General features: G+C 45.1%; 1 protein-coding gene across 1 annotated transcript in view; it reads right to left on the bottom strand.

The window, feature by feature from the left end:
• The window catches only part of LOC128700117 (zwei Ig domain protein zig-8-like), a 197,594-nt gene that overhangs the window by 55,125 nt on the left and 127,127 nt on the right, over positions 1-15,342 (bottom strand). The window contains exons 7-8 of the mRNA XM_070100830.1: positions 15,297-15,311; positions 13,734-13,897 (exon numbers count right to left, since the gene is read on the bottom strand). Of these exons, the coding sequence (XP_069956931.1) occupies positions 13,734-13,897; positions 15,297-15,311 (179 nt within the window). The remainder of the gene's footprint in view (positions 1-13,733; positions 13,898-15,296; positions 15,312-15,342) is intronic.

The raw sequence follows: 15,342 nt of genomic DNA, 5'->3' as shown, positions 1-15,342 counted from the left end.
CGGCGTGTGTTCTGCAGGGGCAGCAGAAACGTCAGGCGGCTACAGAGATGGAATGTTTGTTAGTGCAGAAGGAGGTTGGAGATTTTCATGTGGGGCAGGTGCTTCGTACGACAGAAGGGATGAGTTGTTATGTGGATGAATGGTTTGGAGCTTTTTTGAGGAGTGGTGGAGTGCAGGGAAGGGGGGGCGTTAGAGCAGTTGGGAGGGCATGTGGTCAATGTACTGAGCAGGGGGGACCGTATGGCACTGGGTGGGGACATTGACGAAGGGGAGGTGTGGCGGGCATTATCGGGAATGAGTAGAGGTAAATCCCCAGGAATCGACGGTCTGCCCTGTGAGTTTTACTTACAAAATTGGGACATACTTAAGGAGTTCTTGGTGAGGTTGTTGAACGCAATGAAAAACAAAGGTGAGCTTGGGGTTTTGCAAGCAACTGCGGTGGTACTCTTGGTCCCGAAGGTGGCCAGTCCGCACACGGTGAAGGACTATAGGGTTATTTCTTTACTGTGTGCGGATTATAAGTTATTTGCTAAAATACTGGGGAATAGGTTGAAGTGTGTGATCAACAGGGTGGTGGCAGCGGGCCAGTATGGGTTGCCGGGAAGGACCATGTATGAGGGGCACGGGGTGATTCGGGGGTTTGTGGAGAGTGTGCAAGGAATGGAGAGGAGGGGTTGGCCATAGATTGGAGGGCTGCATATGATAGTGTCGAGAGAGATGCGTTGTGGTGGATACTGAGGAGACAAGGGTTTGGGGATGAGATTGTGAGGTGGATACAAACGTATCATAGAGTGGGTGTTCGGGTGCAGGTGAATGGAAGGGTGGGGAAGTGGATCCCTATGGGTAGAGGTCTGAGGCAGGGATGTCCTTTATCCCAACTACTTTTTGCATGTTTGCAGGATCCGTTTTATAGAGCGGTGGAGGTATGTGTGAGGGGGGAGCGACAGGGATGGGTGGGACCAGGCGTGCTGGGAATTGTGGGTTATGTAGATGACACGACGATTCTTGTGCGGGAGGGGGAAGGTTTAGGAGGGGTGGGGAGGATTGTGGACCTGTTTGGAGAGGCGACTGGTATGAGGGTGAATGTAGAGAAATCTAAGTTTATGGGGTTGGGGGATTGGGAGGGGAAGGTGGGGGGAGAGGGTAGTGGGAGGTGGGGGGAGAGGGTAGTGGGAGGTGGGGTGTTGTGAATCAGGTTAAGATTTGTGGGATTGAGTATATGCAGGATGTACAGCAAGCTAGGATGGTTAATTCTGGGAATGTCGTGGAAAGGGTGAATAGACAGTTGGATGGGTTGCGGCCAGGACATTTAACGCTTCATCAGAGGGTTATTGTAGTAAACGTCTTACTATATAGTAAAATTTGGCATGTAGTCACTATGTACCCTTTGTTGCAATCAGGTATTGCAGCATTATTGAGGAGAGTCTTTAGGTTTATTTGGGGGTCGGGATGTGATTGGTTATGGAGGGGGGCTGTAACTCTCCCAGTGCGCAGAGGCAGACTGGGGTTAATTAATTTAAAGAGTAGGATTATGAGTGTATATGTAAAAAGGGGGTTTCTCCGAGTGGGGGGTGTAAAGGTGGTGGGTTGCACCTTTTGTATGAGGATGTCAGAAGATGGTGGGGAGGGAAGGATTTGCATGTGTGTGAGGACATGTTGCAGGTGCTCTTGTATGCTAGGGATATGACACACATGAGGGTGGGGGTTTTAGAGAAAGTGGTGGGGGAAAGGGAAGTGGCGACTGTGGAAGGAGTGTATCCAATGTATGCATGGGGGGATATTTGGGATAGGTTGTGTAGGCTACGCATCCAGCCGCTGGAGCGGGAGGTGATGTTCCGGTTCTTGCATGGTATTCTGCCATCAGGTGTGGTTCTTTGAGACAGGAGGATTCGTGAGGAGGGCGTCTGTGGGGTTTGTGGGGGAGAGGATACAGCCTTTCATGCAGTCTATTTCTGTGAACGATTGGGGGATGTGCGGGAGTGGATGGGGAGAGTGGTACGATGGGTGGGAGGGGGGATTTCGGTCTTGCGGGCTCTAAGTTTGGATGTGGGAGGGGTGGGAATCCCTGTGCAGCGGGCACTTGGTTACCTTATTGTGGATTTTGTGTATGTGTCGTAGGCAATGAGGGGTCAGGTGGAGGGGGAGGTGCGTAAAAGAGTATTGGAGGCAACTTTGCATCGTACGCTGTGTCAGAATCGGGTTCTTTATGGGATAAGGTGGGAGAGGGATTTCCCTGTAAGCTATCGTGGTTTAACGGTGCGGGTTCTCTTGGGGATGTAGGAGGGGAGAGGGTCAGGGGATGCGGCGGGCTGGTCTCCCCGGGGGGGCTAGTATGTGAGAGTATGCCTGGAACACCTCTTATATGTTAAAGAGACATGGTGTTTTATGGTGTGTAGGTTATGAGAGTATTGGGTATGAGGTTTGCCGTGTGTTATTGCGTCAGAATATATTGTGCTTCTTTTATTATGATAAAGTGGTATGCGTGTGGGGGGGAACAAGACAAACTTATAATGTCACTATTGGTAATCGTACTTTTTCATGCCATGTGTGAATGTGGAGCCCATGGGCTCGATATGAATGTTAAACGTTATTTCATGAATGTTAGATGTAATCGAAGGTTTTTGTTTATGTATTTTGGATGCATATTTTGGTCTTATAGACACAATTCTTGAGTAATTTCCTTTTTTTTCGAGTCATGATGTGTTATTTTATTTTTGGTTTGTATGTATGATATGTGGTAGGTGTGGTAGTTTTGTGATAAATCTATATGATGGTTTGTTTTCATTTCACGTTTATATAATAGGTTATAAACCTGGTATTGTGTTGCTGTTAAGTGTAGTTTCTTGATGTAAGTTTTTGGCTAGATTACAAAAGGTTGTTGTAAAGTAATGAATTAAAATTACAAGAACTGTTTGATTATAACATGTATATTGATGGAGTTTGTTTTCACTGTGATGGTCTACATGCAGGTTGTAGCCAGTGTTAAGACGTATTCTTTTTGTGTCGGATTTAGTATAGGGGTTATTGTAACAGTAATGAGTTTCAGGTTTTGTGATTTCAGATGTTCTTTAATGGTTATTTATATATGTAATGCTGTATTGGTTTTAAATAAAATACAAATTTTTTTTTCCATAAACGTTATCCCTGTAACAATTCGAAAAGACGTTTCTGTCAGTTCTCGCAGTGGTACCGTTGTTCTGCCTCAGATCATTGTTCAGCGTGATTTCCGGACATGTGATGACGACATTCTGGAGCAACTTGAGCTCAAAGACCTCCAAGTTCTAAATAAATAAATGAACATCTTCATTTCCACAAATTCATGTACAAGGTATACAGACCATAGCTGACATCAGTGACATACTATTACATAGAAAGCTGCTTGTTAAGCAGTGCATTTCGGGTAAATTAGGTTAGTTTTTGTATCAGGATTCGACCCACATCAGTCGACTAACACCCAGGTACCCACTCTACTGATGGGTGAATATAGATAACCGGTGTAAGGAACACTCTCAGTGTTTCCTTATACCGGGAGTCAAACCCGGACTCTCACCGTGTGAAACAAGAACTTTTGCCACCAGGCCACGGGTCACCCCTTATTCACTTATCCTTCCTAAACATTTTTCCATTCCAGTCTCTGTGTCTAATGCTTTTCCTCTTACTGTCTCTGTTACGGGTATGGAGGTTCATCCTTCCCCTCGTACAGTTCCCTACTTTCCTGTCCCCTCCCAAGTTTCTTCCCAAGTTAACTCTACTTCTCATCCTCCTCCTCCTCTTTGGTAACTTCTGTCTTCACAGCATTCCAATCCTCGCTGCTGACTCGTCTTCCGCTACCTCATGTAGACTTTACTAACCCTTGTAGACCGTTAACCCCTACTGCTTTATATTACCAGTATACTTCTCCTCGTAAATCCTGAGTTATTTACAGTGGAATATTTGAAGCCTCAGGGGTAATTGAGGTGAGCTTCAGGTGTTGCTCTCCCAGTTTTCCTCTGTTTGTGTCTGTTTACAAGAACCTAAAATGCTCTCTGTTGTTATCCGTCTTGTCTCGGGCTAAATTTTATTGCATTCATCGGACAGTTTTCACGATGGAACTTTTAATGCAAGCGAACTCCACGAACGAGCAGGTATACCATACACTAGTTCTTCATATACAACTTCGGTTGTTCAGCATTACTAGCAAAAACAAAGAAATCTTTTTCTGTTGGGCCCCTGATCATGGGGATGTTCGGGGCAATGAGCAGGCAGACTCTGCAACGCGGTCAGCAGTACATGACCTCCCAGTTTCATATAGAGGTGTTCCATTCTCAGACAATTTTGCTGTAATCTCTAACCACCTTCACAACCGTTGGCAACAACGTTGGTCCGATACGCCTCATAACAAATTACATTCAATCAAACCAAGTTTAGGCTTCTTGCCTTCTTGTCATCGATGCCAAGGTTGGGAGACTACAATTTCTTGTCTCCGCATCGGGCACACCTGTCTCACTCACGAGTATCTCATGAAGTGATGCCCTGTCCCACTCTGCGAGAATTGTCTGGTTCCAGATTTAAATCCCATATTCTTTTAAACTGTCATGTCTATCAACGAGCACGTAGAATTTACCTGCGATGTCATCACCACTCTGACACCCTTACTTTATCTTCCCTTCATGCTGACGATCTCACCTTTGACACAGACTACCTCTTTGACCTTTTAACAGCACCTGATTATTACACAAACTGATAATACTTCCTTTACCACTCCTCACAGCCCTTCCTAACGCTACCTCAGTTATCCTTTTCACTATATTATGGCATCACCCCCTGTCCAGCAGCGCTGTATGACCCAAGTGGGTTTAGCGGTTCTTTTTTTATAATAATAATAATAATAATAATAATAATAATAATAATAATAATAATAATAATAATAATAACAATCCTCTGTGGTCACAACTTCCACAGTCACCTCTGTTTCTAACTCTTTAGCAGCCTTGGCCTTTGAGGGCCCTACCTCGTTGCCTCAAACTGTCCTTGAGTCATCTCGTTTGAATGTATCTATGTCTACAATACCTGCCACAACTACACCTTCCCTTCGCCTCTCTACTTCTCCCAAGTCAATAACATCCCCAACGATTAAATCTCCTTTAACCACTCCTTCACTTATCCTTCCCAAACATTTGTCGTTTCCAGTCTCTGTGCCTCTTAATGTTTCATTTACGGATGTAGAGGTTCATTCTCCCCATCGTACAGTTCCCTCCTCTCTTGTCCCCTCAGAAGTTTCTTCCCAAGCTAACTCTAACCTCTCACCCCTCTTTCTTTGGTAACTTCTATCGTCCCTGATCTTTATTCACCCTTCCACTTCTGTCTGTGATGTACTACCTTGTCCTCTGGAAGACCTGAAGCTGTCTCCAACTATATTGAAGAGACAAAACCAATGATGGACACTGATCCACCTCCCATCACTCCTCCTCACTCATCTAAACCATCCACACGGCGCTTTTCTTTGCTGTGTTCCAGTCCTTCGCTGGTTAGTCATCTTTCACTACCTCATCATATAGACTTTACTAACCCACCTAGTCCATAGACACTTAATACTTCATGTTACCAGTATACTTCTCTTCGTAAATCATGATTTATTTACAATAGAATATCCGAGACCTCAGGGGTAATCGGGGTGAACTTCAGGTGTTGCTCTCCCAGTTTTCCCCATTTGTATCTGTTTACAAGAACCTAAATTGCGCTCCGCTGTTATCCATCCTGTCTCGGGCTATATTTTATTGCATTCATGAAATCCTTTTCCCAATGGAACTTTTAATGAAAAATACACTTGATGTGCGAACACATGTACCATACCACCAGATCATTGTTCATACTTCGCTCTGCATTACACTGAAACCAACATTTACTGCTATGTGTATGTTTCTCCTTCTCGAGAATTATCGAGTGTTGCATTTTTAGTTTCTTCATTACCGTCACCTCTTCTCTTATTAGGTGATTTGGATTGTCGTCCTGTTTTTCAATGAGTACGAAGAATTTACCGCTGACGCTGACGTCGCTTTGACACTTTTACTTTATCTTCCCTATTTGCTGACGGCCCCACCTTTGACACAGACTCCTTCTTTGACTTTTTGACAGCAACAGATTTAATGCAAAGATTTTGATAAAGCTTCCTTCGGCACTCCTCACAGCCCTTTCTAACTCCATCTCTGTTATTCTCTCCACTCCTGGCTCTTCTCTGCTCCATCAACACCACCTGTCCTGCAGCACTGTATGACTCTAGTGGGTTTAGCGTTTTGTTTGGTTTATAATAATTCAATCGGTCAAGGACCATCATCGGATTCGACTTGTCAAACCAATGGACAATTTAAGGCATGTTCAGCAAACATAAACACCTACGTATGGTATTTCTTGCTTAATGTGTTCCTCTGATAGAGGGGACTGCAGTATTACTCACATGATTGTGCAGTGAAGGCTGCAGCTGAAGCAAGAGAAAGAAGTAGTGTTGAGGAAACACTTTGATTCGCATAAGTATAGTGACAAGTGTCGTGTAAAAACATAAAATAATAAATCACAGTACATCCCATAAAATAAAAAATAAAATTTAGTAGACTGAACTTCATGACGTGGTTTCCGTCCATTGCTCGTCTACAGGCTGTTCTTTTTCCGTTTATTGCAAGCCAATGCACAGTGACATGTGCATTCACTACTTTTCTTACCATATTCTCTCTCAAGATAAGTGTTCTTGTTTATATCTGTCTGCTTCCCGAACCCAGGGAATGACTCAAATGGCGCAGAAATTTTGAGAGTCTAGGGCCTCGTACTAGCGAGAACGCCGGCCCTTAGATTTAACCCTGTCTCCTGTACAAGCAGTTTTGCTACTCCATACAAGCCGTATTAGTGGATAAGGTAGCAGACCGGTCTGTTGAGTTGGAGATGACTTATACCACCGTTCACACCGGACCAAAGATACCACTTGAGCCAAAGACATTAAGTGCCCCAGCTACAGGGCGTCAGCGATGATTGTAGGTAACTGCTGCACCACTTGTACTGAAGAAAACTCTCCGAGCTCTCTTCAAAGAACTGCTGACACCATAGGGTTGTTAAGGTATAAAACTTGACCAGAAGAACTCTCACCTTGTCCTAGGGCTGTCCTCGCCAGAGAGATGTGAACGGTACTCTACTTGGCCCAAAGAATACTCACCGTACTCTTGTAATAGGGCTGACCCTGATATAAGGCTGTAAACATACACGGACATTCCTTCAGGAGCCAGTGACGTGTCACCATCTGGATAAGACCCGTGGAAGGTCTTCGCTCTTGGCAAATACCTCACCATCATCCTTCTAGTTTCGCTGTGTAACTTGTAAATAGTTCTAGTCGTCATAAGCTCCACTCTCGTAAGTACAAGTTATCTGTGTGGTGCTCAAGCCACGGTATTGTGATATTTAATTGCCCATAAGATATAACTTTTTTTTTTATATTTTATTAATAAAATCCATACAACAAATATAAATCAAAATGAGAAAGCGTTACAGGACTGCTATCCAATAAACAATATTACATACACACATCAGTGTTCTGTGTAAAAGCAAAACCCCTTCCCAATTCCTAGGATACAGACCAAGACGTATAATATCAACAAAACATAATGGAGCTACCCTGCAAAACAAAGCTATACCGTGGTTACACACAAAAAAAATATCCACGATATGTAAAAATCTGTGTCTGCATAATACACTGGAAATAATCGTACTGCTTACAATAATGCATGGCATAAACAATAGAATGACAACTGACGTAATACACAGAAACTTTTACTATGGTTATCCTAAAGCAGTCATCCATCAACCCTCCCCCCCGGCAGGATCCCACTTCACCCCACCAATTTATTCCCTACTACCAAATGTGCTTACAACCGATCCATACCTTGTAACAAAAGTGGAATAGTCAATATCATCAGTAAGATATCGAGAGGCATGTAATATACAGTACTTGGCACAATAATGGACCACTCAAGAAGACCGCATCATATAAATTATAGCACAACATAGGAAAGAAGTGTTTTTTGAAACAAACATGTTAAGACTATTACCCACTTAAAACTTCTACCATTAATTAAAACACAAATCTTCCAGCACACACTTTACGACTCGCAGGTCACATGACATACATTGCTGTGACTCTTATGTACTTAGTAAAACCAGTACTAACAGGTGCACACAGAATACATCGCAAAAACAATTGCATTACAAAACTCCAAACAATTCACACTATATGCAACTAACACCAACCTGGCAAATTAGAAAATTTTGTATAACATAAACATTAAACACGGCGTAGCCTCTGTTGGTGACTTAGTGGTTCAACATGACTCAGCATAAGAAAACCATACCTTGGTTCTGAGTACCACTCCCCCCATCCTTTCTCAGACTATGATACTCATTCACGCCAGAAAGACACTATACCCCAGACCACACAAGGTTCCCTTCCTTCACCCTACATTACACCCAGATTCACCATACACACCAAATAAAACATACAGTCCAGACGCCCCAAAAAAAAAAACTAACTCTTCTCTCCCCCCCCCCGGGATACCAACCCCAAGGCCCCACCAAGCGATTATACCTACCCCCACCTCATTACTCCCGTAACGTTTCCATCGTTAGATTCCTATACCCCAAAGAAAAAGCTCCCTCCCAGCATTGCCCATATACCTCTCTATTCCTACATTTCGTCCTATAAACATGACACATCAGCGCCTTGACACGCATCGCATCCCTAAGCCCCCGAATACCCCATGACACATATAAATAGTCAAGTACCAAATATGACACAGAACGTCGTACAGCATCCGAGCAATCTCCCATTTCAAGACTCAAAACTCTAAGCATCGACAAACCCCCCCCTCCCACTCTTCGGAGAACACCCTTGAACCAATCCCTAACCTTATGTAAACTGTCACAAAAGTATACAACAAGAAACGCCGTTTCCGGCCACCCACACCACGCACAGGTCTGATCCTGGGCCATTCCCATAATGTACAATTGTGCCTTGGACGCCAAAATCCCGTGGAGGAATCGGTAACCAGTTTCCCTAACCCGTGGTTGTAAGCGCAATTTCTTGAACCCCTGCCATATAGTCTTCCAATTATATCCTGGGAAAACCTCAGCACCGATGACTTCCGCCGATGTTATACCTATATTATCTAGTTTACCTGCCTTAACTCTCACAGGGTTTTGCACCATCAATAAGTGCCGTAACATTGCTTCGCACCTTGTGAGGTCCTTCCCCACCCACCATCGTCGAACCTCCCTCATCACTGCATCAACTCTCACTCCCCTGACCCCACCCCTTGTTAGGTATTCCTGTCGTACATATATGCCCATTAGTCGACTGTGTAGTGGTATTAGCCCCAAACCTCCCCGAGTTACGTGCGTCATAACTATGTCTTTCCCTAACCAATGCCTATGGTAACCCCATATGAAATCCAAAGCCTTCCTCTGTAACCGCAACACATCGTCCGTCATCAATGGATAGACCGCTGAAACAAACCATAATTTACTATACACCAGTACGTTGACAACTATTACTCTTTGGTGTAATGTTACATCACCTGGTCTCCATACCGCCATCCTACGAATTGCAGCTGTAACTACAATGGATGAATTAAATGCACGCGCTGCCTGTTCGTCATTGCAAAAATGCACACCACAGATCTTTATCCGCTCAACGGTTCTCCACCCATACTCCGTACCTAACGTCCCGCCCACCCAGGACCCCACCTCCAAAAGTTTGGATTTTTCTCTATTAATGCGCATGGAAGACGCATCGCTAAAAAACCTTATAACCTTATTTATGAACGCTAAACCATTCCTACTGTGCACCAAGATGGTGGTATCGTCCACATAACCTAAAATTTCTACTGCTTCTTCCTGCGCACAATCCTACCCCCCCCACCCCAACCATTACCAATCTATAAAAGGGGTCCTGCAAACAGGCAAACAAAAGCTGCGAGAGGGGACACCCCTGCCGCAGCCCCCACCCCATGCCTATCGCGGACCCCACCCTCCCACTGACCTGGACTCGTACCTGTGCCTCCGTATATAACATACGTACCCACGCTACTATTTCTTCCCCGAAACCCTTCTTCAATAATATAGCTAATAATGTTTCCCTATCCACATTGTCAAAAGCCTTTTCCCAATCCAATCCTATGACTCCGCCTCCACTACAATCTTTCACGAAACTTTTGAGGCGTCGATGACCATCTCTCATAGATCGGCCAGGAATCCCGTATTGCCCTTCCCATATTACCTTGTCCAAAACTCGTTTCATCCGGTTTGCCAAAATACGCGCAAAAATCTTATAATCCGCCCCCATCAATATGATGGGCCTATATGCCTCCAAAGATTCACAGACCTCGGCCTTTGGTACCAATACTACAACACCCAACCCCGCTTCACCGCCCATGCTACCTCTAGTTTTCATTGAATTGTAAAGTCGAACCAACATGTGTTTTAACAGTTCCCAATGAACTACATAAAAATCACCTGGTATCCCATCCCAACCAGGTGATTTCCTCAGTGCCTGTCCCTGAACAGCCTTGGAAACCTCCTCCTCCGATATACAACCCTCCATGTCCTCTCGATCCACGTCTCTCAAATTTGCCACTATGCCACGCAGTAAAGCTTCCCTCGCCTCTCGATTCCCCTCTCTACCCTTCCATTTTCTCTCAAACCATTGGTCTGAATAGGTCCCAATGCTCTCAGTAGTAACTAGCCTTTGTCCTTTATGATAACCACCCAAGTCATCACCGACCACTACTGACAAAACTGTCGTCGCCATACGTCGCATTCTGAAACTACGCAGAACCCCAACTGAGGGTTTATCCCCCCAAAGCACCTCCTCAATCCCAGCTCGCACCCTCAAAGCCTGAAATTTATCATTCTGAATTTCCCGTAATTGACTATGTAGACACTCTATTTCCGCTAGGTCATACCTCCCGCCTGTACCATAACAATCCCTCAGCTGTCCCTCTAAATATTTTTGCTTCCCATATCTATAACACGCCTCCTCCTTCCCTAACCGTCTATAAAAACCCTGTATTGCATGTTTCGCCTTTGAATGCCACCACTCTACAACATCCTCTATCCCATTCCCGTTATTCCAGAAGTCAACCCACCATAACCTGAAAGCTTCCACAGCATCGACTCCTTACAACAAGCTGACATTTAATTTCCAATAACTAGTAAATACACGGATAGCGCCCTCCCACTCGAGTGTTACCAGAACACCACGGTGATCTGAGAAACCCAGATCAACACAATCGACCCTGCCACCACGGATTAAGTTGGTGATATAAACCCTGTCCAACCGCGCAGCGTAACCCCTTCTACAAAACGTATGTTCCACATTCCACCCGTCGCTACCCACAACATCCACTACACCAATCGCTTGCAATACCTCACGTAAAACCCTTAAATTACACCCCCCACCACGCGGTTCGACGTCTTTTTCCCGGATCACACAATTCCAATCACCTGCCACGACAGAAACTAAGGGTAGACTTCTGAGAAAATAAACCAAAACATCGCGTACAAAATCCTCTTTTACTCGTCGATTTGTTGTCGCTGGCATATATACTCCCACGAAACCCACCTGAATGTTCCCCCACAAACCCACCACATGCACAACCCGGCCCCCTCCGCCCCACTCCCATGCTACAAGCTTAAAAGGGCTGGTCTCCCTTATGCCTATCACAACCCCACCTTTGAGATTATCCGAATTTCCCGCATAGCACTTATACCCTTGCACACGTAATTCACTACCACACCGAAAATTGTGTTCCTGTATAAAAAAAACGTCAACATTCATACGTCTGAGCGATACCTCTACCCAACGTCTCTTGACCTCTGCTCTGAGGCCATTGACATTCATTGTTATACACTTGAACTCTCTGGTTAGGTTTTCTCATTTCGTTTTCCCATCACCTTTATACCTGACTTGGACTTGCCACTGCTGCACCTGCCCGTTTTCCCCACACTCCCACTTAACTTCTCTAAGGGGGGTCCCTTAACTCCCTTGGCTACGTCAGCCCACACCATTTTACCAGACCTTTGACCTGGTGTTAAGACATCGTCCTCCACGTGTGTACTGGGCCTCTTCCGTGACACTCCCTCATAGTCCATAGGCCCATCGCTGTCTGTTCTATGTACCTCGACATCCGTCACCACCACAGACGTAAAAGTCGTACGCCTATCTTCACCGCCCACACGTCCCGCTAGACCATGGTCGACCACAGGCGACACCGCTAATGTAGGCGGTAAACCCTCTGTCGCCGGGCTATTGAGGATCCTCTGTAAGTCTTCAAAACTGGGCAATATCAATGGCGTTTGTGCCTCCTCTTCCACCTGAGGTGACGCACTGTCCACGCACCCAATCGCCTCGATCTCCGACGCTGGTGGTAGCGTCGAGACGACCCCCTCTGCAGCATCCACTGCTTCACTCCACTTTACATCCGCTGGTAAAATCTGCAGCACGTCGTCCACCATTGTGGGCTTCTGATGGCCCAGCTCACCCTCCTCCATCGTATCTTTGGATGCAGTGTCTGTCAGGTCCGACCGTTGTTTCCCTCGTCGGTGCTCACAAGACGCCGCCATATGACCCGTTGCACCACACAGGCGGCACGTCCGAACCTGGCCCGGGTAGGTTACGTAGACCTGCGTCTGAAAATCTTCCAACATGACAAACGAGGGAATTGGATGTCTCAATGTTATTTTCATAGAAAAGGAACCTGCGAGCATACCAGCATAAAAACCCTGGGACCAACGCCCAATTTGGACAGCTTGTACGGTGCCATAGCGCCCAAAAGTCCGACGGATGTCCACCTCGTCTGCCTCGAAGGGGATATTACGTAGACGAACCCACGTATAACTTGTCGATACATCACGCAGGCGCACCTCCAGACTAGCGTTGATAACAATCCGTTTTTCTTGAAAGGCATCCACAACACTCACATACGCAGCAGACGACACAAATTTCACAAAAATTCTCGCGTTGCCGTTCAGAGAAATCCCATATAAATCCTCACGTGGGATTCCATACGTATCTCTTATCACAAGAGGCAGAATGACGTCAGCGGTGTCCTGGTATATTGCACCTTTCAACAATTTTACACAGACAGTGTTGACTCTTTTTCTGCGTTCCGCCATCTTGAGAAAACAAAACTTCTCAATACAGACACCAGAGGGCACCAGCCGCACGCTCTGCGTCCGCCCTCACCAACAGCAGGGTGAGAACTGGAGATATAACTAACACCAATCCACACAACAGTAATGGGTGAGTTTTATCAAGTCCTAACCCGATAGAGCTTAACTCTTAGATAAATGTAGCTGAAGCAAAAGCTATATGCTCATAGGAATATTTTATACCAGGTCCAGGGACTATATGCCAGGCAGGAAGACAACACAAACAACGTCGCTCTCACCTGCAGGCAAGAACAGTGCATATAAATATGTCTCTCTTATGCAGCGCTGTATGACCCTTATGGGTCATACAGCGCTGCATGAAGCAGACATAAACAGATAGACATAAACAGATAGACAGACATAAACAGATAGACAGACATAAACAGATAGACAGACAGGCAGAGAGACAGACAGAGACAGAGAGACAGTGTCTGTCTGAATGTGTGTCTCTAGACACTGTCCTGGAGGACACCTACCTGGATGGAGACACTGTCCTGGAGGACACTTACCTGGATTGAGACTCCACCCCTGGAGGAGTCATAGTCAATGTTGGTTGCTCCATGGAACCAGAGTATGTGGTCTGGTGGTGAGTGTGGTGAATGCCGCACCACACACATCACTGCCAGAATACTGCCTGTCTGAATGTGACGCTCACGCGGGCCCTCGATCATCACTGTCGACACTGTTGGCAGCAAGGAACATTATGTATGGCACTGTCGATAACACGGAACATTATGCGTGGCAAACCATACCACGGTCGGGGTTAGAGCCCTCATTCAGAGAATCTCAAAACTCCAGACTCTCTGATTGCGGGTTCTAACCCCGCCCGTGGTATGGTTCGTTGGCAATCGTGTCAATACGATTTCGTGAGTTATACGTGGCAAGGTAGACAATTAACAGAGATCTACACCACCAGTCATCAGTATGTTAAGGTGTGATGATAAATCATTATACTGATATTAAACAATCATTAATATCCTTACTATTATTGAAATCATCAAAATTAATGTAACAGAAGTTTATTAATTGAGGGAACGTTCGTTCTTCAAGTCTGTTACAATAGATTTTCTAGGTATTGTGGACAAACTTCTACTAAACTGGGTTATCTCATATTATATTCCATATAATATTAAATTTTATATAATATTCCTTACTGGATTTTGACAGTATTAGCAGTTGATAAATTTTTATATTATTGTTGGTAAAAGTGTTGGCATCAAATTTTGCAAAGAGTGAGTGTTATAGTTGAAAATACTTGGCTGGAGCTTAGAGGAAACGTTGGAATGAGTATCTGCGACGCCCTGGTGTATTAAGACTAGCTTATCTGTGTATATCGACGTAAGCTACAAGAAACATAATAACGGCTGCCAGGTCGCCAAGGAAAAAGGCGAGCTATGACTAGTGAGGCGACTGTAATAATGGATGGTTCGTGCTGGTTCTTGGCACCGAGTAATTAACTGTTGGGAACCAGCATGAATGTGACAGCGTGAGGCCAAATCCTAGTGTGAACCACACTTGTCAAGATTCCTGTGGTAGTGCAAGAATGGTATATAATACCGACAGGATGAAATTAAGACACATGTGCAACATCTGGATATTTTCATTGTAGACGTTTCACCATCCAGTGGCTTTATCAATACAAATTCTGGGACATAACTTGAAGACAGTAGAACTATATACAGAAGATGAGGTAATCAGTCCCTCAGCCTTGGAGTAGGTGCGAAGAGCACCATAGTCGTGGAGATTCTGAAGCAGAAGCAAGGAGCCTGGCGCTTATATAGTAACGTCAGGTGTAGCAGACGAAGGCATAGTCACTGGTAGGCGGGATTCCCCAGTGGAAGTAGGTCCTTCCCAAAGAGATGGGTTAGCTGTAGTAGTAGTTGTCGTAGTCGTGATGGTTATGTACAACTACTACAACTAACCCATCTCTTTGGGAAGGACCTACTTCCACTGGGGAATCCCACTTACCAGTGACTATGCCCTCGTCTGCTACACCTGACGTTACTATATAAACGCCAGGCTCCTTGCTTCTGCTTCAGAATCTCCACGACTGCGGTGCTCTTCGCACCTACTCCTCGGTTGAGGGTCTGATTACCTCATCTTCTGTATATAGTCCTA

This window comes from Cherax quadricarinatus, chromosome 74 (genome assembly GCF_038502225.1).
Source record: "Cherax quadricarinatus isolate ZL_2023a chromosome 74, ASM3850222v1, whole genome shotgun sequence".
Lineage (NCBI taxonomy): Eukaryota > Metazoa > Arthropoda > Malacostraca > Decapoda > Parastacidae > Cherax > Cherax quadricarinatus.
The sequence above is the reverse complement of the archived record's forward strand: the minus strand, read 5'-3'. Positions and strand labels throughout refer to the sequence as shown.